A 25,805-nucleotide genomic window follows, 5' to 3' on the forward strand; every position below is an offset into this window, starting at 1 on the left:
GTGCCTCTGCATGGTAACAGCGGCAGGAAGGAGCTTTCCGCCTCTCTCACCCTGTGTTCCTGCTTTCCCTTGCCCAATGGGGAGGGTCTCCGCTGACATAGTAAGGATCCAGGTGGCATCAGTGATGGTTCTTTATTGTTAGCAATGAAAATGACCCTGGTGATAGAATCAAGGATTGGAAGGATATTAAAGAGCTCATATAAATGACAGAATCTAGGTAAGTATGTAATAAAGAATTTAGTTTTAACCAAAAAGAAGTTCTGACCTTTGTCCTCAGAGATGGCTCTTGATCACCTACTCTGACCAAAGTAGCAGTAATTTCTGTTTTTTTGCTTCTGTGGGAACGTTGGGTCATAGTGATTAGTTTAACAATGTGATTTTGGGTAGGGGTTGGCTATACCCATGTAGTTTAGGGTGAGGGATGTCTATGCCAAAAATACTGACAATGTGACTGGCAGTAAAGGTGGGGACTTTAGATCACATGGTATCTGTTGATCTGGAGACTAAGATTAATGACATGAACAACCCACCAGTCAACCAATCATGCCTATGTGTGGAAGCTCCAGCAAAAATTCTGGACACCAAAGCTCAGATTAGCTCTCCTGGTTAGCAGTATGGTACTCCACGTGTACATCCCACATTTACACTGGGAGAGAAATGTGTCCTGACTCCGTGGTGTAAGAACAGTTGAAGCTTCTGGACTGTGTGTTTCTTCTTGGTGAATCTTCATCTGTAGCTTTCCCTGCAGCAGTAAACTGCAGTGGTGAGCATAGCAGCTTTCATAAGTTCTGCGGGGGTTCCCAAAGTTTTGAAACTGACGGTGGTATTTTGAACCCTCCTACCCGTAAGTGTGCAGTTGGTAACAGAAGTGAGGGAAGTCAAAAATTTTGTAATCGGCCTTGGTGCTTTTCAATAGAATCAGCAAAATTTGCAATGGGCAGGAATTGGAGGTGCTGTAGAGAGCCAGGAAACTGGATGTGGGAACCATATTGACCTTCCCCAGGTGCTCTTTCCAGAGAAGAACCACATGGACAAATTTAGATCCTGTGTCTCCCACACTGGCTGTTTTTGCATGGATAGTAGAAAAATAGGAGCTTCTACATTTTACATTAGCTTTTACAGCAAGAATCCAGATCCCAGAAATGCCCTTTGATAAGACCCAGAAGATAGATATTGAGCATAAAACATGCCAAATATCTGCTTCAAAAGTACCACTGCATGAGAGATGATCAATATGAGCAAGAGACTACATTGGGTCAGAGATCCTCTATTCAGAAGAATCGGAAGACTGTGCTGGGAAGGAGCCAGGAATGACTCATGCCCTGACCTTCAGGGGCACCCACTGCCAGGATGGAGCTGGGAGGGAGTGGGGAAGCCTGATTGGGTGAGGGGAGCAAATAGAGAAACAGGAAGCAGGTCAGAAGACCTGAAAAGAAGGGGGCATGCCAGGCGCCCATCCAAGAGAGCTGACATGATTGGAAATGAATGAAACAGTTTATCCTATTGCCTTTATTCTAAGTGCATTTGAGACCTGCCACTAGTGAGATTGTGTTCTTTATGGACAATGATTAACTGAATCAGAGCTTCCACCCTGGGGCAACATGCAAGGGAGGTGTTATTCAAACAGATGTGAAATCATCTCTGACAGTGAAGGGTTTAAGTTTAATTAATGGGATTTAATACATATGCCCGTATTTTATGCTATTCTACTTTTCAGGTGAGAATTATTGGCTTAGTTGAGCAGGAAGGGAATCTGTGGTTATGGAACGTTGGGCTGAAGAAGAGCTCTGGAAACTGCATTGCACCGGGTTCTTTATAGGCTGATTGATCTGGGCACATACAGCACCGGCTCCAGTAGCATCAGAAGGTGTGGGAATGACTTTGATTCATGGTTTTCAAACCCGACTTTTGTTCAGTTACCCATGAGTTGGATCCACGTGTTGCACCTTCAACATCAAGCACCATCAAATATGGTATCCCTGTTACCAGGCCCACACAGAAAAATCATTGATTAGATTGTCTCAGTTCTCCACACGTCAGTGTTGGACACCTGCTTCAACCTGAGATGATCTTCTCTTATGTGTCTTATATATTAGAATTTGAACAGAAAATGTAGGCTGCTGAAAGGAGGCTTGCAAACCACCAAATCCAGCTTCCCACCAAATGAGGCATCAATTTGCAGAACCCAGACAGGTGGCTCAGCCCACTAAACACAATAGTGAAAGGGGCTTATCCACTTCTCTATGCAGTCAGCTCCAGCATTTCAACTGTTTTTCATTCCATTAAAACTAGCCACATATTCAAAACAAATATTTAAAATGTCTCATGATTTTGTTAGTTAGAAATCCTGGCAGGGATTAGATGGGTGATTCTTTTGTTCCATGTGGCATTGACAGAGGTCTGTCATTCCATGATATTCAGTTGACAGATGAGCTGGTTTAGACACTCCTGTGTCTGACTCTTGGGCAGAGAGAGTTGGAAGTCTGGGGCTTGGCTGGAGAGGACTTTCTCACTTGGCTTCTCCAGCATGGTGACCTCAGGATAGTCAGTCTTTTACATGATGACTCAGAGTGACAGGAGCCAGTGTTCAGCAGTGATGAAGTTGCAAGAATTCTGTATGAGCTAGTTTTGCAGTCAGAGAGTTTCTTTCCTTGCACTTTATTGGTTGCAATGGTAGGAAGCATGTTCAGAGGCAAAGGGAGAGGAACTGGCAAGGTCCTTCAACTGGAGGGACGGAAAATAATTTGCAGCCAGGCGTTACAAACTTGACCTCTCAAATAGAGATGTCAAGAGCATTAGTTACGGGCAAACACTAGGTGCTATTATCTCTTTTAAACCTTGTCAAAATCTAATGTAGTAACTGTTACTATTTTTAGACAAGAAAACTGAGACTCAAAGAAGTTGAGTAATTTGTTTAGACCTCTGTACTTGGTCACTATCTTCTGAATATATTCAAATTAATAATAATCCTTCTTAAAATGTCAACTCTTGCCTTATTAAGCTAGTGGAGATGGGCAGAAGTTTAAGCAAATAAATTTAGATAATCACAATTTATTCTACACTTAATTTTAAAGAGTATGTTTGCTCTTCCATTTGATTATTGAAGCATCTGATGTTTGGGTAATTCTTACTCATTTGCACTAATTGACGCCCCCGACATGGGACAAGGAGACACTGGACAGTTATCTAATCGTGCTGATCTACTTCTTTTCTCTTTTCCTGCTTCATCCCACCATGAGGGAGCAGTCACCCCTCAGACTGATTCCTAGACTGACTTCAATACTGCAACTCTCCTTCCATCTCCCTGGAGGCAAGCTGGGCAGTTCAGATTGATGGTCTCAGATCTTTTACGTTGGATTGGGACAACACAGACTGGATTTCTTAATCTGAAAAGTGAGCATAATAACAGTGTCCACTTTTGGGGGTAACCACCTATGGGGGAGATTACTTGTTTTTTTTTTCTTAATCAACAGTTAACCCATTCTGTCAAGTGCTTTTCTATGGGTTTTATGCATATTGTGTCAATCGCTCCTCCCAGAGACTGCACTATGGAAGAAAGGGAGAGAAAGAGGAGAAAAGTGGGAGGGAAGGACAAGGAAGAACAAAATCAAAGTTGTAGAGGTACTAGAAGACTAGGAGGCTTGGTTTAGTGGTTATTAAGCTGAGATGAAGAAACACTTTCGAAGGAAAATTAATGGAGAGTATAATGGAACTGGAACCAGAGTATTGGTTACACATCATAAAAATACTAAGTTATATATAGCAATGAAAATAAGAACCACAGAGCTTTCTAGGTCAATGTGACTGGAGTTTATCCAGCACAAATGAATTAGGAAGACTATTTTCTTGTGATTGGAATTTAAAAAATAAAAACTCTTCAAGATTTATTTCTTCTACTTTCTACACACAAAATGTTGCAGCAGTTTGCTCAAGAAGTATTGCTCATCTTGTTCCAGGAGCCAAAGACACGAGTCTATTTGGAATGATGATTTGCATAAACAGACAGGCATCATGACTCTTTAAACTAGATCATTCATGTTGAGTGAAATAAACTCGTCTTTACTAGGAGATGTCACGTTGTGATTTATTTCCCAATTTCCTCTGCTGTCAGCGAGCTGTAATGATCACAGCACATTGCACACACGTCCTGCATACCCATGGGTCTAAGGAATGCAGTGACTCTGATGTGGAGAAGGACACAGCATGGCCAGTCCAGGATGGCCCAGGCAAACAGCAAAGACATGTTCCTGGCTTCTCCAGGATCTCCAAACCTCATTTCAATTCTTGTGCCACAATGAAAAAAATGTAAAATCAGACACAAAAAGTCCAGCCAGGAATTTCATTACAAGTGAGAGTAAAGCAAGGCTCAAGCAAAGAACATTCGAAAGAGGAAGAGTGGTTTGACTCCAAGCAGAGAATGAGAACAGAAGCAATTCTGTTTCCAAATGTATTGCTGTTTGATGTTTGCCAGGAGAACTGGGGTCTACCTGCTGCAGCCTTCACCAAATAGATATTTAATGCCTCCTTAAACTTGGGGGGAGGGGGGGTTGACCTTAGTAGGTCTTTTCCAGAACAGTTGTGGTGACCTCCACTCAGGAAGTCTCCATCCTCAAGTCAATTCTATGTTCATGAGGATGCTGATGTCAATGACGAGACAAACTTCACCTTAGGGTGCCTGCGCTATTAATGAAATTTCCCTTCTAGAATACGTTAAGAAACCTATGGGGGACTAGGGTTGTAGCTCAGTGGTAGAACACTTGCCTAGCATGTTTGAGGTCCTGGGTTCGATCCCCAGCACCACATAAAATTAAATAAACAAAATAAAGGTGTTGTGTCCATTTAAACTAAAAATATTTGTTTTAAAAAAGAAACCTATGGTCATAAATCCTAATTTTACAATGACCTCAGTAGACACTATCAGGAGTTAGCCACACTGATCTTCTCTTCTTGACAGATTTCTTAATATTTCCCCTTTTCCCCCCCATGTTTATTCTCAGGATTGATACACCTATCACTTTTCTACAAGAGACTCAATTATTTATTAGCCTTAAAAGCAATTTTAAGAAAACCTGTGACCCTGCTATGTTATTGGTTTGCATCTGCTCATTACTCTAACACCCTTCTTAGTGATCCTGCTGAGGCCAGGAGATGTGGTCCTTGCATGTAGAACAATCACACTTTTGGAAAGGTTTGCTCTCAGACTCATTTGGTTATTCAACAAATATTTACTGGGTATCGAATGAGTGTCAGAAATTGTGCTGAAAGCTAGAACTTAGAGATGGAAGCAAATGAACAAAAGAGGTCCTCCTCTGCCCTCTAGTAGCACTTACTCTAGAAATGAAGCAGTCTAGAACTTAGGCTGGGTACAAAACTCTGGCTTACCTCAGTGATACAATCTCACTAGAATTCAATTTCCTTATCAGCGATATATGATGATATCAAGTCTTTTCCAAAGGCTGCTTTGAGCAGCCTTGTTAATAGAGTTAACAATCTCCAAGTGTGTAGGTAGTGTTGAGCACACAGTGAATAAAAAGAACTTAGGATTGGTACCCATAGAAGGACAGCTTTAATGTTTGTTCACTTATGAATGAGGAACAGAATAATTTGGTCCTACAGAAATTAAGGTTCACAGAAAAAAATCCAAGGTCCTGCCCTAGACCTGTTTTGCTACTATAACCCAACACTGGGTTGTTTGTAAGAAACAGAAATTCATTTCTCATGGTCCTGGAGGCTGGAAAGGCAGAAGCAGTTTCTATGTCTGGTGAGAATACAGCCTCTGCTTCCAGCATAGAACACTGTCCGTTAGCCAGGAGGAAAACTATGTCCTTCCATGGTGGAAGAGCCAGAAGGGGTGAACAAGGGCAGTTCCTTCTGTCAGACTTTTCCCAGGATGCCCACTATGCCCTCATGTCTTAATCACCTCCTGAAGACCACTCCTCTTAATACTGTTGCGTTAGGGATTAAGAGTCAACATAAACTTTGGAGGAGACAAATGTACAGCAGTTCCTTTGACAACTAGAGAGGTAAGCCTGAGGCTGGGAGTTTAAGAGTGAGTAAGTTTGAGGGTGAGGAGAGACGCCAGAGCCAACATGGCAGATCCCTGAACTGTAATTGCTCTTCAGAACTTTATAGAGTCCTGGATTGACTCAGAGACTGATATCCTTTGTACTGAGCCTGATCACATGCCACTGTCAACTTAGAAACTAATCTTTCTACCTGAAATACCTCCTTGTTTTAACTTCCTGCCAGAAGCCAGATCCTTTTAAGCCTCAATAAACTTCTTGCTGTCAAAATGCACAAGTTCAAGCACAGGAACATTTGCTAAAATCTCCTGCCACTCTTGGCATTTCATCTTCTCCATGAGTAATCAGATGTCAGTGCTCCAACGTCTCAGAGGAACATTCAAAGATGATTATCCACACTGTCATCTTCATATGGAAATGGAGGAGGAGTACAGCTCTCAAAGGTGGAATCATCTGCCCAGTGCCACACCGTAACAAACATGTATGTAGACTTAATCACATCTTCAATGCCACAGCTCATAATCTTTATCACTACTGTCCTGCTTTAAAAAATAAATGGGGGAATGAGAGCAACTAGACTTTTGTGTTTAGAAACAGTAGAGGCCACCTAAGTTAATAGTTTCAGCACTTTTGGGGTCTTGTTGGAACTCCAAATATTTCTCTCACTATGGGGTCATGTCACTTGATGTCCCACCACTCCAATTATTTTAGCTTGACATTTAAAGCTCCATTACCCATAATCTGTTCTCTGATGCTACTGTTCAAAAATTCTTCCATGCAGTTCTTTCATTGCCAGAGTGAACAGTGTCCCTGGTCCCTTCTTTCCTCCATCACATTTGACTTTCCTGCTTCTCTGCCCATATTCATACGTTTGTCTCCATTTGAAAAAACCTTTAAAAGGACCAATGATAAATTCTTAACAGGTATCTGCTGAAATAATACATTTATTTGCACTCAGCATTGGTCTATGAATCTCTTTTTAAAATGTAAATATTCATATTAAGATAAGAAGCATGCACTCAGTTTGTTTACTGTAACTGGAATGGAAGGTGGTTTTACCTTTTACATATTGCACTTTTTTTTTCTCCAAATGAGATAATAGAAAAAGTTGAAGGGGGTAATGGATGGTGTTTTTACAAAAAACTGTTAGCAGGAAATTGGTGTTGGGCAGAGACTTTAAAGAGGTGAAATATAACAATGACAACTAGCCTTTATACTGAGCCTGTTGTTTTTAAGAAGTATCTTTCATTCAAAGAAATTATCTCATAAAAGATTCACCATGATCCTTTGAGATCCTTTGAGATCCATGATTTCCACTGGTGTTATAGATATAGAAATTGAGGCTAAGGAAGTTTGAGGTCACATAGCTAGTAAAGAGAGTGGAGCCAAATCCAAATCTCCTGGCTTTGGATAAGTTTAATATAAAACACACAGACACAGGAGCTAAATCAGACACACTCACACACACACACACACACACACACACACCCCATGCTGAAAGCCAAGCCATGCCTAGGAGGCATCTCTCTCTCTCTCTCTCTCTCTCTCTCTCTCTCTCTCTCTCTCTCTCTCTCTCTCACACACACACACACACACACACACACACACACACGCAGCATGCTGAAAGCCCTGCCTAGGAGGCAGATCCCATTAGGAAGTAAGGGCGTTCCGTGATTCTTTGAGCAACCTGGACAGTGAATTGGGGTGAGGCAAACAGCCTGCGGAAGCCGGGGGCCAGGACTAGTTTGGTTGGGAGAGACCCTGTGTCCTCCGGAGATCTTCCCCAGGTCTCCCGGCTTTTCCTAGCCAAGGGCAGAAAACACGGCTCCCCTTGGCCCCGCGCGGCCGCCGTAGAGTCCCCGTTGCCATGGCTCCCGGGTTCCCGCCGGACGCACTGAGCTGTGGCTACTAGGCGCGAAGCGAGTCTTGGGGGTCCGGGTCGGGCTTCCCGGACCAGCGAAGCCAACAGGCGCCATGGGCCGGAGTAAGCGACCCCCTCCGCGTTCCCGCCCCCATCCGGCCCTTCCCACCGTCCGCAGATCGTGCGGGTCCCCGCCGCACCGGCGGGTTCCCGGAGGCCCAGGTTTCCCGTCCTCGAAACCCGCGAGGCGGGGAGGGGGCAAAAGGGCGTTGGCCTGGACCGAGGGCCTCGGCCGCGCGCGGGTTCAGGCGTCAGCACCGGGTTGGGGCCCGCGCCGCCCAGCCCAGCCGCGAGGTCCCAGGCAGGTCCCGGTCCTGGGCAGCCATCTGCGCACCGTCCAGGGATGGCATGCGGCAGTGGAGGGACCCGGAGCCAGGGCATGGGGACAACGTCTCCACCCGCCTCGGCGACTTTGAGCCAGGGACCTCACCTCTGGGCCACAGCCTCCTCATCTCCGACGTGAAGTGTTATTTTACAGACATAGTAAATGTAAAGTGTTTAAAAACATTGAGTCCACAAGGTGATGGGTGAGCAGTTATTTATATGAGCTTGAACCATTCTGATCAACACGTTTTGGACCCCCCGCAAATGGCAGTTTAGTTTAGCTCCACCTAATTTATCACACTTGCCACTGTAAAAGTGCTATAAAAATTAATATTCTTTATTCAAGAGACTGTGCTACATGATGCGGTTCCTGCCTTGGAGTTGCTGACAGCCTGGTTGTGGTAGTGGGTGGGGGAGGATAGGAGAAGGTGGAGGGAGGAGTCTGTAAATGTTAGGACCACACTCCAAACAGTCACCAATAGATATTTACTCTCAGAGCGCCATCCGCACCTTTGGTTGGTCCCACCTATTTTATTTGATTTTTCTTCCTAATCAACATAACTTTTTTTTTCTTTGTGGATTACCCTTTGCTCTTTCTCTGAATCTCACTCACTTTCATTTGTTACATCATTAACTTATCAGACTTACAGCCCCACTCGGAGTCATTCAGTGAGGATACATTGATGAACAAGACAGGTGGTCACCTTCCTAGCAGAAGGCAAACACAGATGTTGTGGTTGTAGCCCGTTTGGAGAGGGGTGCCTGAATCCCCAGAGGGCACACAGGGGCCCTTACTCTCAGGTAGGTTGAGGCTTCTCTCAGGTAGGTTGAGGCTTCTCCCAGGAAAAGGAAACATTGGAGGCTTGTGAAAGTGAGAACAGGGCCTCTTGATGGTCATTGGGGGAGCCCAGGTGAGGGATAGGAAAAACAAACAAACAAAAAAGATGGAGGGCAGAGATAATGGAAGTCCCCAGGAAAAGGCTGGTGGGACTCAAGTCACACAGATTTTGGAGATTATACTGAGAATAGAGAAATCTGCAAGATTTTAAATTCACAAAAGAGTGACAGGGAAACCGAAGGGTTTTGTTCCGGGACATGACTTGGCCATGAAGAAGTTCAAGTAGGAGAGATGGGTCTAAACCCAAATCCTGGCAGCAGGACAAATGACTACTCTTCCTATGAGTACTCACTGTGTGCCAGGCCTGGTTAAGATGTTTTACATGCATTCTCCCAAAGATGCCCTCTGGACCCTGCATTGCCCCACACTGCCCCCTGAGGAATCAGGGCAGATGGGCAGATTTGAGGTGGAGAGGGTGGTCCTCCCTGCTGCTCCCCTTCAATCCCTCTCACACATTGCATCTCCCCCATGCTTCCCTATAAATGGCCTCCATATCATGCTAACACTTCAATTTTTCTAGAAGGGTTGGGATGTATAGCATATTAGTTTTTCCTTGAATTCTTGGTAGTGTGTATCAGTGCACACAGCTGTGCCTTCTTTGTGGGAAGGTTTTAACTGCATATCTGATTACTTTGGAAGGCAGAGGGTTTGCAGCTCGCCCATGTCTTCCCGAGTGAGCTTTGGTAGTTTTTATCTTTTGAGGAATTTACCTATTTAATGTAAGTTCTTGAATTTTTTGCATAAAATCATTTATATTATTCCTTTATTGTCATCTTAACATCTATACAATAGATATGACATCACTTTTTTCACTCCTGATATTGGCATTTCCTTCCTTCCTTCCTTCCTTCCTTCCTTCCTTTCTTTCTTTCTTTTTTATTGGGTAGAAGTTTACCTAATTTTATTTTCTTAAATCTTAATATTTATTGGCTTTGCCTATTTTTGGCTTTCCATTTTATTGATTGCTGTTATAATCTTTTATTTACTTTCTTCTGCTCATTCTAGGTTTAATTTGTTCTTTCTGGTTTCTTAAAGTGAAAGCTTTTATTCATGACTGTTCTCATTTCTTACTACAGGCATTTGGTGCTATAAATTTGTAGCTGTAGTCCATAAATTTTGATATGCTATTTTTTCCATTCTGTTCAAAATGCTAATTTTCCTTTTGATTTCCTGAAGACTGGTGTTTTTAAAAAATTACTTTCATACATTTTGTCTGGATTTTAAGTTATTTCAGGCTGTGAGGATAAATCCTATCCTATGACTCCATTATATCTGGTGCCTAAATTCTCTGCTACTCTTACAGTTGGTCTGTCCTTGCTCCTATGCTTTTTCTGCCCTCTGGTTCCAAAATGAAAACCTCATCATATGCTACCACTGCAGTCCTCTGGTTTTTACATTTAGCTTTTAATAACCAATTAGCATCTCAGTCTTTCATTACCAATTGTTTGTAGCGTCAATCTGCCCAATACCAGTGTCCCTTTGCCTATTGTTTTCCCCATATTTCTCTAATGTCTGCTGTATCACACTAGTGCATTCCCTCCAGCTGCTCTCTCATCTCTTTTCAACACCACTCAGCCTTGATGATTACTAGCTACCTCAGGCTAGGCACTATGTTCCACTGACCATCGGTGTCCATATTGACATTCCTGTAGCAAGGGATCTAACTACAAGTCCCCATCTTAGTGACCATCTGCTTTCATGGATCTCTTCTGGGGTCAATTCTTCCAGGAAGCAGACTTTCAGATGGAGATTAGCATGCAGGAGGTCTGTGCTCTTGGGGAATTTGGACCTTAAGGAAGGCCTCAGCTAACCAACCCCAGGAGCTCTAAATTCAGGATGGGCCTACTGACTTGTCCAAGTTCTGAGGAAGGGCTGGTCTTTTACAGCCACACAACCCTCTCTGAATAGGGCTCTCCTGGAAAAGATGTGACCTTGGTGGACGTGTGCTTCTTTAGCTGGGGTGACTCCGGAAGAAGGTGGACACTCCCAGCATCGAGGGGAATGACTCAGTTTTGAAGGGGAGACTGGGCAGCAGGTTGTATCATCCAAGATAGCCTGGGGTGCCCTCCTCGTTTCTTTTTCTAGTAAACATCTACTCTCATTTCCTGATTTAGTTCAGGTTTCACCCCCTACAACCTTCTTCTGACATCTTTCCTCGGACTCAATAGCACTGCCCACCCTCCCTTCTGTCTAGCACTCTTCCTGGATGCTTCTGTCCTCCCCCATCTCATGTTGTGCTCTTTAATAGCACTCTGTACAGCATAGCTCCGAAAGGTATCACTGGATCAGTAGTATTGCTCCTGATGCTCATGAGGATGACCCTGAGCTAGTAAGAAAAGATAGGGCAAATATGTAATTCTGTTTTTTTAAAGTTTCCATTTGAAATGGTTAAAAAAGTTTAGATACTACAAAAGGTAAACTTCCTATTTGTAACTCCTTTATTTCTATTTAATATCTATTTCACATGTATATCTGCTAGGTCTTTCATGATGTTTGACAATACTGCACAATATGCTAGACTCATATTGGTTGATTTTATTCTAATCCAATGAAAAATATGGATATTTATAAAACATGATACTTCTCCAAGTCAATCTGACTCTTGTATTTTGTTATTTGAATTTTTCTAAAATAAGAAAGTGAAGGAATGTTTCATATAGTCCCTTTGTACATTCTTTACCATCAAACAGGTATTGTAATACCATCTCTCTTTAAACAGTCTTATGATGGCATACTAATGCTTCCTAAGAATGTTTAAATTCTTAGAGTGATCTCACCTAAGTGTAGTGCTGCATTATGCAGAGTAGGAATTTCTAAAGGTGACAGTGTTCCTTGGAGTTAAAGAATGTTTGGTTTAGATTAGTATGTAAAACTGCAAAATGCTTTCCCATTTAAAAGTGTGAAACGCTATAATCTCCACACACCATGTAGACATTTTTGCAATTTTCTTCTTGGGGACTCTGGTTTTTGCACTGATGTTTGCCATTGCAGGTGAAGTGGTGTTGTGTAACAGCAGTTTCCTGAGTGCTGTAAAACCATATGCCACACAGCACTTTGCTTATTTTCAAAAAGTTCAGAAAAGGGCCATCGGGAGGTTTCCTACCATTGTGGCTCTCCCTTCCTCTATGCTTCTCCATTTTTAAGTCTATCCTAATTGTGTTTACTTGCTGCTGCTGGGCAACCTGCCCTCCTCTCCTTTGTGTGCATAGGAACTAGTTATCCATGCTCTGGGATATCCTTACCCCACCCTTTTAATCTAATAGCGATTTTTTAACATCTTAAATCTCATGATTAGGAGACAGAGATCAACACAACTCTTTTCTGATATCTGCATGCCTCTGAAAGGGATGATTTGATAATTGCATGCAAATGATCAGTTTTATACATATAATAGTAGATGAAAAGAGTTTCTTAAATTTTGAGGATTTAGTAAGAAAATGTGGAATGATATTTGGTACCAGCAGGACTTTGTCAGGCCTGTAAGTCTTCATGGTTAAACAGATTGGAAAAATCTTAAGACTGTAGAGCTAGGGAAGCCTGTGGTTGATACCTTTAGTGGCCCCCAAGAGCCAAGAAGGGTGTGTGGGGGCTCATATGACCATTCAAGGCCAGAGACCAGGTGATGCTTGAGATGCTACCAGAATTGCCCCAAACACATTGGATCCAATCACGGATGGCAGCTCCTTTGGAGTTAAAGTGAGGAAGGTTACAATTTCAATAGGAATGCCAGACTTAGGCCTCAACCAGGATATGGGCAAGAATATATGTAAAGGCCCTGTGCCAAGTTATATATAAAACTGCTAAATAAAGAACTTCTTTCTCTCTTGGGAAGTATGCCTTGATAATAACCCTGAAGACTACATTTAATTTAAGCTTCTCAGACTCCTTGGAGTTGGCCTGGGGAGAGCTAGATCTCTGGTCTACTCCTCACTTCTCTTCCCACCCCTGGCTGGATCCAGAGCCCATGCTCATGTATGATGGTGGGTTCTGTAGCTACACACCATTAGGCACTGGAGATCTGATAAATGAATATCTACAACATTTCATTAAGATTGTTCAGATAATATTGGTTGTGCCATTTCAAACCCTTAACCCACATTATATCCTTGAGGAGAGAATTATTTTTGTAGATAAATTACAGATAGAGAATTCATTTTAAATCCATAGTAACTTTATCATATTCTCAAATTGGCTTTGCTCATTTACTCATTATCAGTTGATTAAAACTGTTAGAACTAACTTGGTGTGGAGGGGGTAGTTTTGATACCTTTCAGATTTCGTTTCAGGAAGTTTTGTTTTTTGTGTTTTTGCTTTTTTTTTTTTTTCTTCCTTGAATAGAATACTATGTGTAACTTGCCCCATGAACTAGTGGTGGCATTTCCGGGACTGCACAGTATACCTTACAGGGGTCCCAGCAAGCCAGGGCTGGTGGCTGCTACCCTTCAGCCTCCTTTGCAGCCAGAGTCCCTTCCCAGGCCAGGTTTGCAGCCGTCTCTGCTTATCAGTGGAGCCAAAGCTTAGAGCAGCTGGAACATTCCTTACTTATGGTATTTTAATCTCGGTACCTCTACAGTCCCTTTGTCTTTTTTCCTAAATAACTGTCATTGCAGCACCCTCTCTCCTACCACAGAAGTACCTAAGTACACTTAACTGCACACAAATGGTTGATTCATACATGTTTTTACATTTAAAAAGAAGGACAAACTCCACTTTTAAGGATGTGGTATAGAGGTGGGGCAGCCAAAGGTGCTGTGGAGAACATGCCTCAGTTAGATGAATCTGTATATTCGGGAAGCTGAGGAATCTCAAATGCCTCTTATTTGCTCATGTTGAAGTGGCACAGCAGAGAACTTGGGAACACCAGGCCTGGCTCTGGACTCCACATTTAAAACCCAGTTGGCATTGACTGCCAAGGCTCAAGCAAGTTACTCAAACTCTGTCCTTTGATTCCTCAACTGACAAATGTAAATAATAATTCTACATATTCACACTTTAATAGATGCAAAGCATTTAGAGTAGTGCCTGGCACCCTGCACCTGACAATGAAGAAGTCTTTATTGTCCCCTAGAATGGGCAAGCAGTATTCTGCTTAAAAAGTGAGGCTTCAACTATATTGATAACATCTTTTTTCCCTCCCCCCCGGCACTGGCGATTGAACCCAGGGATGCTTTACTATGAGTCACATCCCCAGCCTTTCTCATTTTTTATTTTGAGACAGGGTTTTGCTAAGTTGCTAAGTTTTGAGGCTGGCCTCAAATTTGTGATCTTCCTGTCTCACCCGAGTTGCTGGGGTTACAGATGTGCACCACTGCATCCAGGAGTAACATCTTTAACAACACTAGGATAGCAGTATTTCTCCATTGTCATTGCCTCTTTGACTTTGGTGCATCTTATAAAGATGATCCATGATTTCATTCCTGGCTCCAGCAGGGGAGCATGGTATGGTCCCCAGCCACTTGGTGCCTATTCTTGATCTTCTAGTCTAAGAAGCCTCAGGCTATACCTCATTCTTATTAGGAAGCGGAAACAACTCTGCTCCTCCTCTGAGCAGCATTTTATTCCTCCTGAAAGCAAACTAAGTATTGCTTACTTTATAAGATTGCAATCTAAGACTTAATTGTTCTTTTCCTTTCCCTTAAGCTGAACTTAAATTAATAAATGTTGGTTAAATGAATGAGTGAATGGCCCCTCCTTATTGAATGATGGGAGATATTCTCCTATTTCCTCCTCAGTTAGCCAGCCTGCCTCTGGGTGGAACTTGTTCTGTCTCAAGTCAGTTAGGGGGTCTCATCTGGTTTGACATGGTGCCACCATGAGAGTCCATAGCAGCACCCTAATAGTTATAAGTTGCTAACTCTGTATGTATTCACACAGTAAAAGATACATAGACCCCACACAGGCCAATGCAAATGTGATATAAGACACCATCACATCTCTTTCTTCCCTCTGACTCACATAATGGCATCATGGAAACTAGGAGGGGACATCAATTTTCTGATCTCATTTCTTTTGAAAATCACTTGGGCCTGGCAAATAGACATTTAACTGCAAAGAAAAATAATGCATTAAGAATATAATAACCCAATGACGGACAATAGGGTTGGAAACGTAGCATGCAACAAATTTTCTTTCAGTCACGGAAGATCTCATCAGGCGGAATGCGGAACACAACGAGTGTGTAATTTTTTCTCTGGAGGAACTCTCCTTGCATCAGCAAGAAATAGAAAAGCTAGAACATATTGACAAATGGTGCCGGGATTTAAAAATTCTCTATCTTCAAAATAACCTCATTGGAAAAATCGGTAAGTTTCAATACATTGTTCTAATGATGTTTTAGCATTTTGAATGGGAGAATTCTGGAAAATGCAGTGTTATTCTTAGAGGGAGACAGTAAATGAAAAAGAGCATTAGGGGATTGGGCTAGCCATCTCTTGGGAGAAGTGTTGGAATGTGTCCCTGAACCTTGCCATGTGTAATTGCTCTTGTTGCCTGAAAGACAACAACATGTTGGGAGATGAGTTAAATGTGAGGAACACATTAGTCAACCCGATTCTTTAAAAAGTTTACAAGGGAGGAAGATATAACTCAGACATTTTATGTCACTCTGGGAAACCAAAAGGATTGTGTGGGACTCAATACATCCTACTTAGGTTACCACAGACTGTGATGGTTAATTCTGCTGCATCCTATGTGTGCAAGGCTGCGCTCAGTATCAGACATTGATGGGGTTCTAGTTTAGAATGAAAATGAGAGGTAAATGCAGGGTTAGGGATATGAAAATCAAACACTAGTATTACAACTAATGAAGCTTTTGGAAGAATGTGGATTAGACTTGCAGCCACGTAGGGTTGCTAATACAGCCCCCCAAATAAACTTATCCACCTTGCCACATGCAAGATTGGACAACCACAGATTTCCCTTATCCACGAATGCCTGTGATTTATGGCAAGAGGGTGTTGGGACCATGTGCTTTCTGCTGACAAAAATCCCAGAAGCCAGGAAAGAGTGTGGGACTGAACACAACCAGTTTCTTCTTCCAGTTTACCCATCAGATCAATTGGAACTTCCCCCACTCCCAGCACTCCCACTCTACCCCCATAAGAATTAAGGAGCACAGAGAAGAGAAGCCTCTGGGGTCACGCTAATGGAGGTCTTGCCACTTGGAAACAGGTCGAGTGTTGGCAGCACTGTTGGTGGTAAAAGCAAGCCCAGGCTCTGGCGTCAAGCGGACCTGACTGTGAACCCTGCCTCTGCCACTTATCAGCTGTGTGAAATTAGACAAGTCAGGTAGTGTTACAGTTTTGTCATCCATAAAACTGGGCTAATAATACCCAAACACACAAGTTGGTGCCAGGCTCACCATGAGCTACGTGCTCTTCTTAGATGACAGCTGCTGTGCTGTTGTCATTTACCCCAGCCAGCCCAGTGAAGGTGGAGCAGAGGAGAAGGTAAAGCAGTTGGAGGAAAAGGGCTGGAACCAGTTGAGGCAGCGAGTACTCACCCCTGCTCTGCACTGGAGCCCAGAGGTCAGCCTTCAAGTTCAACTCTCAGTGTGACATGCGGTGCTTCTCAACAGGGGGCATGCGGCAAAGTCTGGAGACATTTTGGTTTTCAGAGGTGTGTGTGTGTGTGTGTGTGTGTGTGATGTAGAGGGTGTTACTGACATCTAGGGGAAGAGACCAGGGATACTGCTATCCATCACACCATGCCCAGGGCGGCTCCCCATGAGAATTTCCAGTCCAAGATGTTAGCACTGCTGAGGTCGAGAAACCCTATGGATCATTGAAAACTGGCTCTGGGATTGTAAAAAGCCTAGATTTGCTTCATTTTTGGAAGATTTACTAAAACTCTATATTTCTTCAGATAATTATTTTCGGCATCTTTTACTTTACCAGAAATTAGAAACTCTGGCATATTGTTCAATTAAAAAGACTCTTACAGAACACCACCAGCTTTTCTGCACGGGCTGTTGAAGAGCGGTCCTAATTGTACACATCTAAAAGAGTTCCCGAATTTTAATCTCCACAGCTGGGTCCATCACAATTACTAATTAGTAGCATAGTATTTCATGCCTTTTCAGAGCTGTGAGAAAGCTTAAATTTTTGCTTCCAAAGTATTCTTAAATTAAACACTCTTTTAAATCCTAATAATGGGGATTTTCAGTCCTGCTCCACCCATAGGCATTTAGGCACTTATTTAGCAAGTGAAACTACTTCTCTGGGATTCAAATCTTGTGCCTTTTGAGGTAGAAGTTTGTGAAACAGTTTCTTTCCTAGAGCTCTGTTCCTGCTGGGAGATGCAGATGGGCTGTGGAGGAAGCTCTACGCAGCGCTGATCCAAGTGTGAGCTGAGGACCATCTGGGGTCCCTTTAAAGTGCAGAACCTGTGGGGGCGGCTCTAGTGCCCAACTTCACAACAAGCCTCATAAAGCGGGGGTCTGCAGAGCTTCTTCCACCTAGGAAGGAACGTGTCCCCCTCCAAGTTGATGGCTCTGCTTGTGCAGTGGGTGATAACTGCTTTCACATATTAGGGCTGAAACTCCCTCTTCCCGCTTCCATAGAGGGCCTTGTCATTTTTCCTAATGGAGGCTTTTTTGTTTTGTTTTTCTTTTCTCCTGACCAACCTGTTCCCTTGGTTCTTGATGAGTTATTTGAAGAAATTCTTCCTAAACAAATCTATGGTTATTCCTATCAGGTGACTTTGCAGGAGTTGGAGGCTATACATATGACAAAGACCAAGGAGGGGAAGGGAATTCTTCTTGGGACAGGTGTTTTCGTGTGGGTGGCTATTTTAACAAGGATGACACTGGGTATTTTTGTTCAGGATGCAGGCTAGACATTCTGTCTATCATAATTCTTGGCACGTAGACACCTCCAAATCTGTTGACTGTGGAATGCTCATCCGTTGCTAGGGAGCTTTTTGTAAACATTAGTATTACTTGAATAATTGCAGAGAGAAACTTAGTTTATCCACAAATCCTCATTTTAAAACATGAGTAGACTGAGACCCCAATTTCTGAAGTGTTACTCTCAGGTCCATGAGAACAAATATATGAGGTTTTATAAATTTTAGATGAGCTATTAATGATGACAAGGGTGATGATTATAAATCATCATGTTGGGTTTTCATAGTAACCCTGAGAAATGGGCAGAAAAGACATTATTTAAGTGAGGGTGTCCCAAACTCACATTCCTTAGCAGGAATTTCATCATTCATGTCATCTTAGAAAGAACTGTTCTTTCAAGGCACAGTGTAATGATTTAGTGCCAAGCTGCGGAGTCAAATTTCCTGGCTGTACCATGTAACCTTCGACAAATGGATTAATTCTCTGTACCTCGGTATTCTCATTTGTAAAAGGGAGACAGCAATAGATTTCACCTCACGGGGTTATTATGGGGATTAGATAATATATGCAGAGTGCTTATAACATTGAGTGACACATAACAGGCACTCGTCAATACCTGCTGTCTTATTAGCTGTTTTTAAAAGTCCCATTCTACCATGGTTCCTGGGCTTGTTTCTACTTGTTGTTTTGTCTATATGGGCATTCAGATTTATTAAAAAAGATAGTCTTGTATCAGGATGGTTTTGGCTTTACGTAAAAGAAACCCAATTCAGCTGTGGCTTAACAGTGAGGATATCTAGTATTTTACAGCATGATTTTAATAACCATAATAATAATCCACCGATCTTATCATTTTCATAATAAATGTGTAAAAATGTCTTTTATTTTGAAGGTTGATTACATTTTTGTATATTTCAGAAAATGTTAGCAAACTCAAGAAGCTTGAATATTTGAATTTAGCTTTAAACAACATTGAAAAAATTGAAAATTTGGAAGGTAAGAATTTTCTTTTATTTATGAGTTAAATCAAAATTTTAAATTAGTATTAAAGAGTATTACATTTTAAACTAGTATTAAAGAGTATTACATAAACTATAAGTATACTTTTAGCTGTATATCTTATATAAATCTTTGTTAATTCTTGTAAAACTTCAAACAGTAAAGTGTTATATAAATTTCAAACCTGGGAGTGCACGCCCCTTCCTAACCTAGAGCCTCCCCAGGGAGGGCGGGTGCTCTGGTGAGTAGCGGGTGGATGGCTTCATTTTGCTTTCCCTCACCGGGGTCCTACTACAGTACTGTTTGGGAATTGGTTTCTCCCAGGACATTCCCTTGCTGGCCAGGCATTCGGGAAAGTGGGCTGGCTGCAGACGGACATATCTAACCATCTGTCTGCAGTGGACGCTGGGGGGCTCCGGGCATTTCTCTGTAAGAAGCCTGGCTGCAGTGGGCATCCTTCCGCTTTTCACTCCCTATGCATGGGCACGGGGTTTTTCAAGGATTTTATTTAGAAATGGAATTCCTGGGTTACAATATACATATTTTAGAATATACTGCCAAATTTTTCTCCAGCAAGAGTGTACCAATTTACACCTGTCCCTGGTCATCTGTGCAAGCACCACTTCTACCCAACTTATCCGATGCTTTCTGCAAATGATATATTTTTAGGACAAGAATATGATGTTGTCAAATGATGGTTTTATTTTGTGGCTCACTTACTATTATTGAGCTTACCTAGAAACTTCCAGGTGTTTGCTGAGTGTCCATATTTCTTCGAGTGTGTATTAGATGATGTTTCATAGCTCCTGCCACCTTTTCTCTGACTTTGTCCTTTTCTCTAATGTGCACACCAGATGTTAATCCATTGTCGTGTATGTTACAAATATTTTCTCCTGAACTACTGGTTTTCATTTATTAAAGTTATGATGAGGATCTGTAGAATTCTTACATTTTAATATACAGAGTTATCTTTTCACTTGTGGTGTCTGAGTATAGTATTTCATATTAAGTTCTAATTTTAATGATTTTATTTTTTACAGTTAATCTATACTCCATCTCTAATTCATCATTTCAAAATGAATCAAAATGTATTTTCCCCTTACACTATCTCATAACTGAAATATAGGGACTGTTTTTTAAATTGAGATGATCCACGTGGCATACACTCACCACTTTAAACACACAGTGCAGTGGTTTGTGGTGCATTCATGGGGTGTGCCCTCATCGTCACTGTCCACCTCAGAACATTCTTATCACTCAAAGAGAGGCCATGTTCACGAGCATTCTCTTCCCATTTCTCTCTGCCCCAGGCCCTGGCAACTTCAGATCTACTCTCTCTCCATAGCTTTTCCCTATTCTGAACATTTAATATAAATGAAATCACAAAATAATGTGGCCTTTCATGTCCAGCTTCTTTCATTTAGCTAGTGTTTTCAGGGTTCCTCCATTACCTGGCATGTTCCAGTGCTGCATTTCTGTTTATGGCTAAATAATATTCCATACTATGGATACACCACATTTTGTTTTCCCCTTTCATTAGTTGATGATGATTTGGGTTGCTTCTAATTTGGGCTGTTATGAAAAAGCTCTATGAACATGCATGCACAAGTGTCTATGTAAACATGTGTTTTTGATTAATTTGATATTTGATTCATTGGGTTTTGGTTGATTTGTTACTTAGGAATGGAATTTTTGGGTCACATTGCTAATTCTATGTTTAACTTTTTGAAGAATGACCAAATTGTTTCCCAAAGTGGTTGCCCTATTTGATATTCACACTAGCAATTTATGAGGGCTCTAATTTATCCATATCCTGGCCAGCACTTGTTATTTTCTGTTTTTATTTTTGTTTTTATAATGGCCCTCCTAATGGCTGTGGAGTGCTCTCTCATTATGGTTCTGTTTTAGTCAGCTTTTTCTCTGCTGCTGAAAAAAAGACCTGAAAAGAACAATTAGAGAAGTTTATTTTGGGGCTTACAGTTTCAGAGGTCTGAGTCCTCAGTCGGCTTCATTGCTCTGAGCCTAAGGTGAGGCAGAACGTGCAGTGGAAGAAGAGTGTGGTTGAAGAAAGGGCTCAGGACCTCACGCCAGGAAGCAGGGAAGGACAGCTCCCTGCACCACAGACAAAGGCATTTATTCCCCCAGGACCCACTCCTCCAGTCACACCCTGCCCCTGCCTGCCTACAGTGTCCCTAGTTGATCTTCATCAGTAGACTAATGTTCTAATTACGCTAAGGCTCTCATAACCCCATCATTTCACCATCTGAACCTCCTTGCATTTTCTCATCCCTGAGCCTTTGGGGGACACCTCCGATCTGAACTATAACAGGTTCTGATTTTCATTTCCCTAATGACTAATTATATTGAGCATTTTATGTGCTTATTGGCCATTCATATATTTTTGGAGAAATAGTTATTCAAAATTCTGGCCCATTTGTAAATTGGGTTGTCTTTTGCTGTTGAATTGTCGACCTTCTTTACCTCGTCTGTATTGTAGACCCTGATCAGATAGGGGACTTGCAGCTGTCGCCCACCATCTGATGGGTTCCTTTTTATTCTCTTGATGACCCCATTTAAGGCCCCATCACCTTAAGGAGGTCCAGGCTTTTCCTTTCTTGAGATGCCTTGGGTTCTCCTGTCAGGATCATATGAACCTGATATAGAAGGAACTCGAAATGTTTCTTCTATTTTTATTTTATTGGCAGAGTTTGTGAAAAATTGGTGTTAATTTGGTGGAATACCCTGGGAAGCCTTCTTGGTCCTAAGTAGAAAGATTTTTTCATTTTTTAGAATTTTCTTTCTTTTTCTCCCTCTTTTTCCCTCCCCTCCCCTCCCCTCCCTCCTTCCCTCCCCTCCCTCCTTCCCTCCCTCCCTCCTTCCTTCCTTTCTTTCCCCTTTTGCAGGGCTGGGAATGAAACCCTTGGCCTTGGGCACACTAGGCAAGTTCTCTGTTAAGCCCTGTGTAGGAAGATTTTGATGGCTGATTTAAAGTCTTCACTTGTTATAGACCTGTTCAGGTGTTCTGTTTCTTCTTGCGTCTGCTATGATAGTTTATTTCTTTCTAGTATTCATCCATTTCACCTAGGTTATCTCATTTATCAGCATACATTTTTCTATCTATTCTATTCCTTTTTATTTCTGTAAGATCAATAGTAGTGTCCCCTTTTCACTCCTGATTTTCAAGTTTGAGTCTTCTCTCTTTTGTCCTTGGGTAGTAAAGCTAGAAGTCTGTCAATTTAGTTGATATTTTCAAAGAATAATCTTTTGACTTTGCTGATTTTCTCTATTGCTTTATATTCTCTATTTTGTTTGTTTCCATAATTTTTATTGTTTCTTTTCCACTTTTCACTTTTATTTTTCTCTTTATTTATTACTTAAGATGGAAGGTTAGGTTATTGATTCAATACTTCTTTTTTCTATGTGGTAATTTACAACTGTGATTTCCTTTTGAATACTACTTTCCTTATTTACATTAAATTTTGGTATGTTGTGTTTTTAATTAATCTCAAAGTATTTTTGGACTTCATTTGTGACTTCTTCTCTCATCTATTGCTTATTTAGAAGTATTGTTTAATATCCCTATATTTATGAACTTCCCAAATTATTTTCTTTAATTGATTTTTAGTTTCATTCTACTGGGGTCAGAGAATATACCTTCTATGATTTAAATCATCTTAAATTTATTGAGACTTGTTTTATAGCTTAATATTTTGTCTAATTTAGAGGATGTTTCCTGTACATTTTGGATGTACACATATACACACATAGTATACACAATGTATATTATGCTTTCCTTGGGTGGAATATTCTAGTAATATTTGTTAGGTCCAGTCTTTTTTGTTTGTTTGTCTTGTTTTTTGAAAGTTGTATTCTATTTACTTGTTATATTATTAAAACCAGGTTATTGAGGTCTCTATTATTGTTGAATTATTTTCTCTTTCGGTTCTGTCAGTTTTTGCCTTATGTTATTTGGGTCTCTGCTATTAGAAATGTACACTCTCTTAATTGTTTCATCTTCATGATGAATTGATCTTCTTATCATTATAAAATGTCTTTCATTATTGCTAATAATAATCTTTGACGTAAAGTCTATTTTGTCTGATATTAGTATAACCCCTCCAGCTCTTCTATTTTTTTCTTCTTTTTTGGTTTCTATTTTATTGGTATAATTTTTACATTCTTTAAAATTACAACTATGTGTCTCTTTGAATCTAAAGTGTGTCTCTTTGGCATACGGATGGATCATGTTTTTATTTTTAACCCATCTCATCAATCTTTGCCTTTTAACTGGAGAGTCTTATCCATTTACATTTAATGTAATCAGTGATAAGGTAGAAATTATATCTAAAATATGCTATTTATGTTTTATGTATTCATGTCTGTTTTGTTCCTCTGATTCTGTATTACTGCCTTCATTTTTTAGTTTCTTTATCATATTAATGTCATATTTAGTGTATTTATTCAGTATATTGTTTTAATTTCCTTTTTGTTTCTTTTACTATATTATTTTATCAGTTGTGCTCTGAGAATTACAGTTAACATCTTAATTTATAATGATCTAGTTTACATTCACAGCAACTGAATTTCAATAGTATATAAAACATTGCTTCTATGTAGATGTTTCTCTCTCTCCTCATTTATGCTGTTTTTGTCAGTTACAGCTTTATATATTATGTCTATTAACATAGATTTATAATTATTTCTTCTTGTAGCCATTTTTAAAAATAAATTGGGAGAAAAATTAGAAAGAAAAAATATTTTATTGCCTTTTATATTTATCTATATAATTACCACTATGGAGGGTCCTTTTTTAAAAAGATTTGAATATGAGGATTTAATGTTATTGGGGGAGCATGATACATATGCTTTTAAATTTCAGAGGGAGGAGTTACAGACACTTTATAACAATAAATCCAACTCTTTTCCTATATCATCTTTACTTGGGGTGGCTATATCAGTGTGCTGATACTTTCTTCTACCTCTGAAAGGTTCCTTAGGATTTGTTGACCTTGACCCTATCAAATTTCAGACATAGGTTCAGATTCCTGACTGTTTCGTTGTTAGGTGATAGGGAAGGAGTGGAACCTGTTATGACACTTTTCACATTTCTTTGACACTGACTACTATTCCACAATGCTTGCTTTGCCCTGTCCACTTTTCCCAAGTTCCAGCTCTGTTGTGGCAGTGGGGCGTGTTTGATGAAGTTCCCTGACAAACTTGTCATCAACTCTCCAGCTCAGGCCCCAAAGTCCATTGTTTCAATGGCTCTGGTTCAGGAGGTTCTCAGATTTTTGTCTTATGGAAATGACAGTAGTTTAGATGTGATCCCTCTTTGCTTTTTGGACTGAACTCTCAAAAATGCCTCTACCTGTTTGAAATCTATGTCTGCAGATTGAGGAGACTTAAGAATTCCCCTCTGGTGGCACTTTCAGATGGAATTGACTTTGTAGCAGCTCTTTTATGATGCCAGGGTACCCATTGCAAGTGCCTTGGGCCAGGCCGCTGAGCAGCCCACATGGGGGACTGCACCCCCACTCTCCTGCCATGGCCTGGGAAGGCTCTGCCCCCCTATGGCTGAGCCAGGTCAGATCTTATTTTTTCATGTGAATTTGAATTACTCCCTAGTATGAGTTGGTTTCAGCCTGAAAGATACCCTGTAGAATTTCTTATAGTGTAGATCTGGTTGTGATAAATGTTCAGTTCTTAATTGGACCTACATTTTTTTTTCTCTTTTACTTGTTACTATCATCATAGTCATCATAATCATCATCATTGTTTTTGGTACTAGGTATTGAACTGAGGGGTCCTTTATTACTAAGCTACACCCCCAGGACTTTTATTTATTTATTTATTTATTGATCGAGGAGCTCACTAAATTGCTGAGACTGACCTTGAACTTCCATGTCTTTTAACCTTTATTTCTTATTTTAAATCCCTTTGTTTTGTTATTCTTCAGTCTTGGATATTTCACCAGATTTAAATTTCAGAATAATTATTTTACATTAGCTCCTGTTCATTCTCTAATTCAGTTCTTTTACAACAGGCTCTTTAATTTGGCCATGAATTTTATTCTTCTGAATTCACTGCTGAACTCTGGTTGCCGCTTTTCTGTGATGTCTGTTGTTACTTTATGGATGAGATAGCTTAAAAATTTTTTTCTAGGTACTTGTTAGCATTCTTTGTTTTCAATTTCTTTCCTCTTCCTTTGTGGTTTCTGTTTTATTTGCAGCCTTCAGTTTTGTGCTGTTTTTCTCTTAGTGGTAGCACTTTGTATCTGATTATCCTCACAAAGATTGGGGCTGTGAGGTGGCTGGTGTGGGCTGTGCCCAGGCTCTGTCTGGCCTGGCAGGCTGCAGTCTCTGAGTGGGTGGAGCATGCTGACTGGCAGCTTCGCTTCAGAGCCAGGGCCTGGAGCAGAGGCAGGCAAGCTGCTCTCCCCATGACTCCCATCTGGCAGTAGCTACAACTGGGAGGACTTGACTTAGATCACGGTGGGCTTTGTCGAAGGCCCACTAGTGTGCCAAATGGAGATTTATGTGACTGTCAAGGTTAAATATCAACAAAGACATAAATATGCATCATAAGTTACTTGTTAAAATTTAAGTCACAAAACCTAGAAAATCATCATAGGAAGCTCCTGAGCCCAGTATCAGTGCAAAAACTAAGATGAGTCTTCGTACCTTTTTGGCTTTTTCTGCCTGGGGAAAGGAATCACTGCTCTCTCTCAGTGAATACTACAGCCCTGCTACTATGTTATCTATGAACAAATGCGATGACAGCATTTCCTCTGTGTCT

The 25,805-nt window shown here is 41.0% G+C and overlaps 1 protein-coding gene and 1 pseudogene across 1 annotated transcript in view; one reads left to right on the top strand and one right to left on the bottom strand.

Annotated features, from left to right (window-relative positions):
* Positions 1 to 7,997: 7,997 nt before the first annotated feature.
* Dnaaf11 (dynein axonemal assembly factor 11) overlaps positions 7,998 to 25,805 on the top strand; it is an 84,148-nt gene continuing 66,340 nt past the window's right edge. Inside the window, exons 1-3 of the mRNA XM_027950090.2 lie at positions 7,998 to 8,007; positions 15,301 to 15,468; positions 18,930 to 19,007. Of these exons, the coding sequence (XP_027805891.2) occupies positions 7,998 to 8,007; positions 15,301 to 15,468; positions 18,930 to 19,007 (256 nt within the window). The remainder of the gene's footprint in view (positions 8,008 to 15,300; positions 15,469 to 18,929; positions 19,008 to 25,805) is intronic.
* LOC114101530 (COMM domain-containing protein 1 pseudogene) lies at positions 23,960 to 24,556 on the bottom strand (annotated as a pseudogene).

Source organism: Marmota flaviventris, chromosome 15, assembly GCF_047511675.1.
Source record: "Marmota flaviventris isolate mMarFla1 chromosome 15, mMarFla1.hap1, whole genome shotgun sequence".
Taxonomy (NCBI): domain Eukaryota; kingdom Metazoa; phylum Chordata; class Mammalia; order Rodentia; family Sciuridae; genus Marmota; species Marmota flaviventris.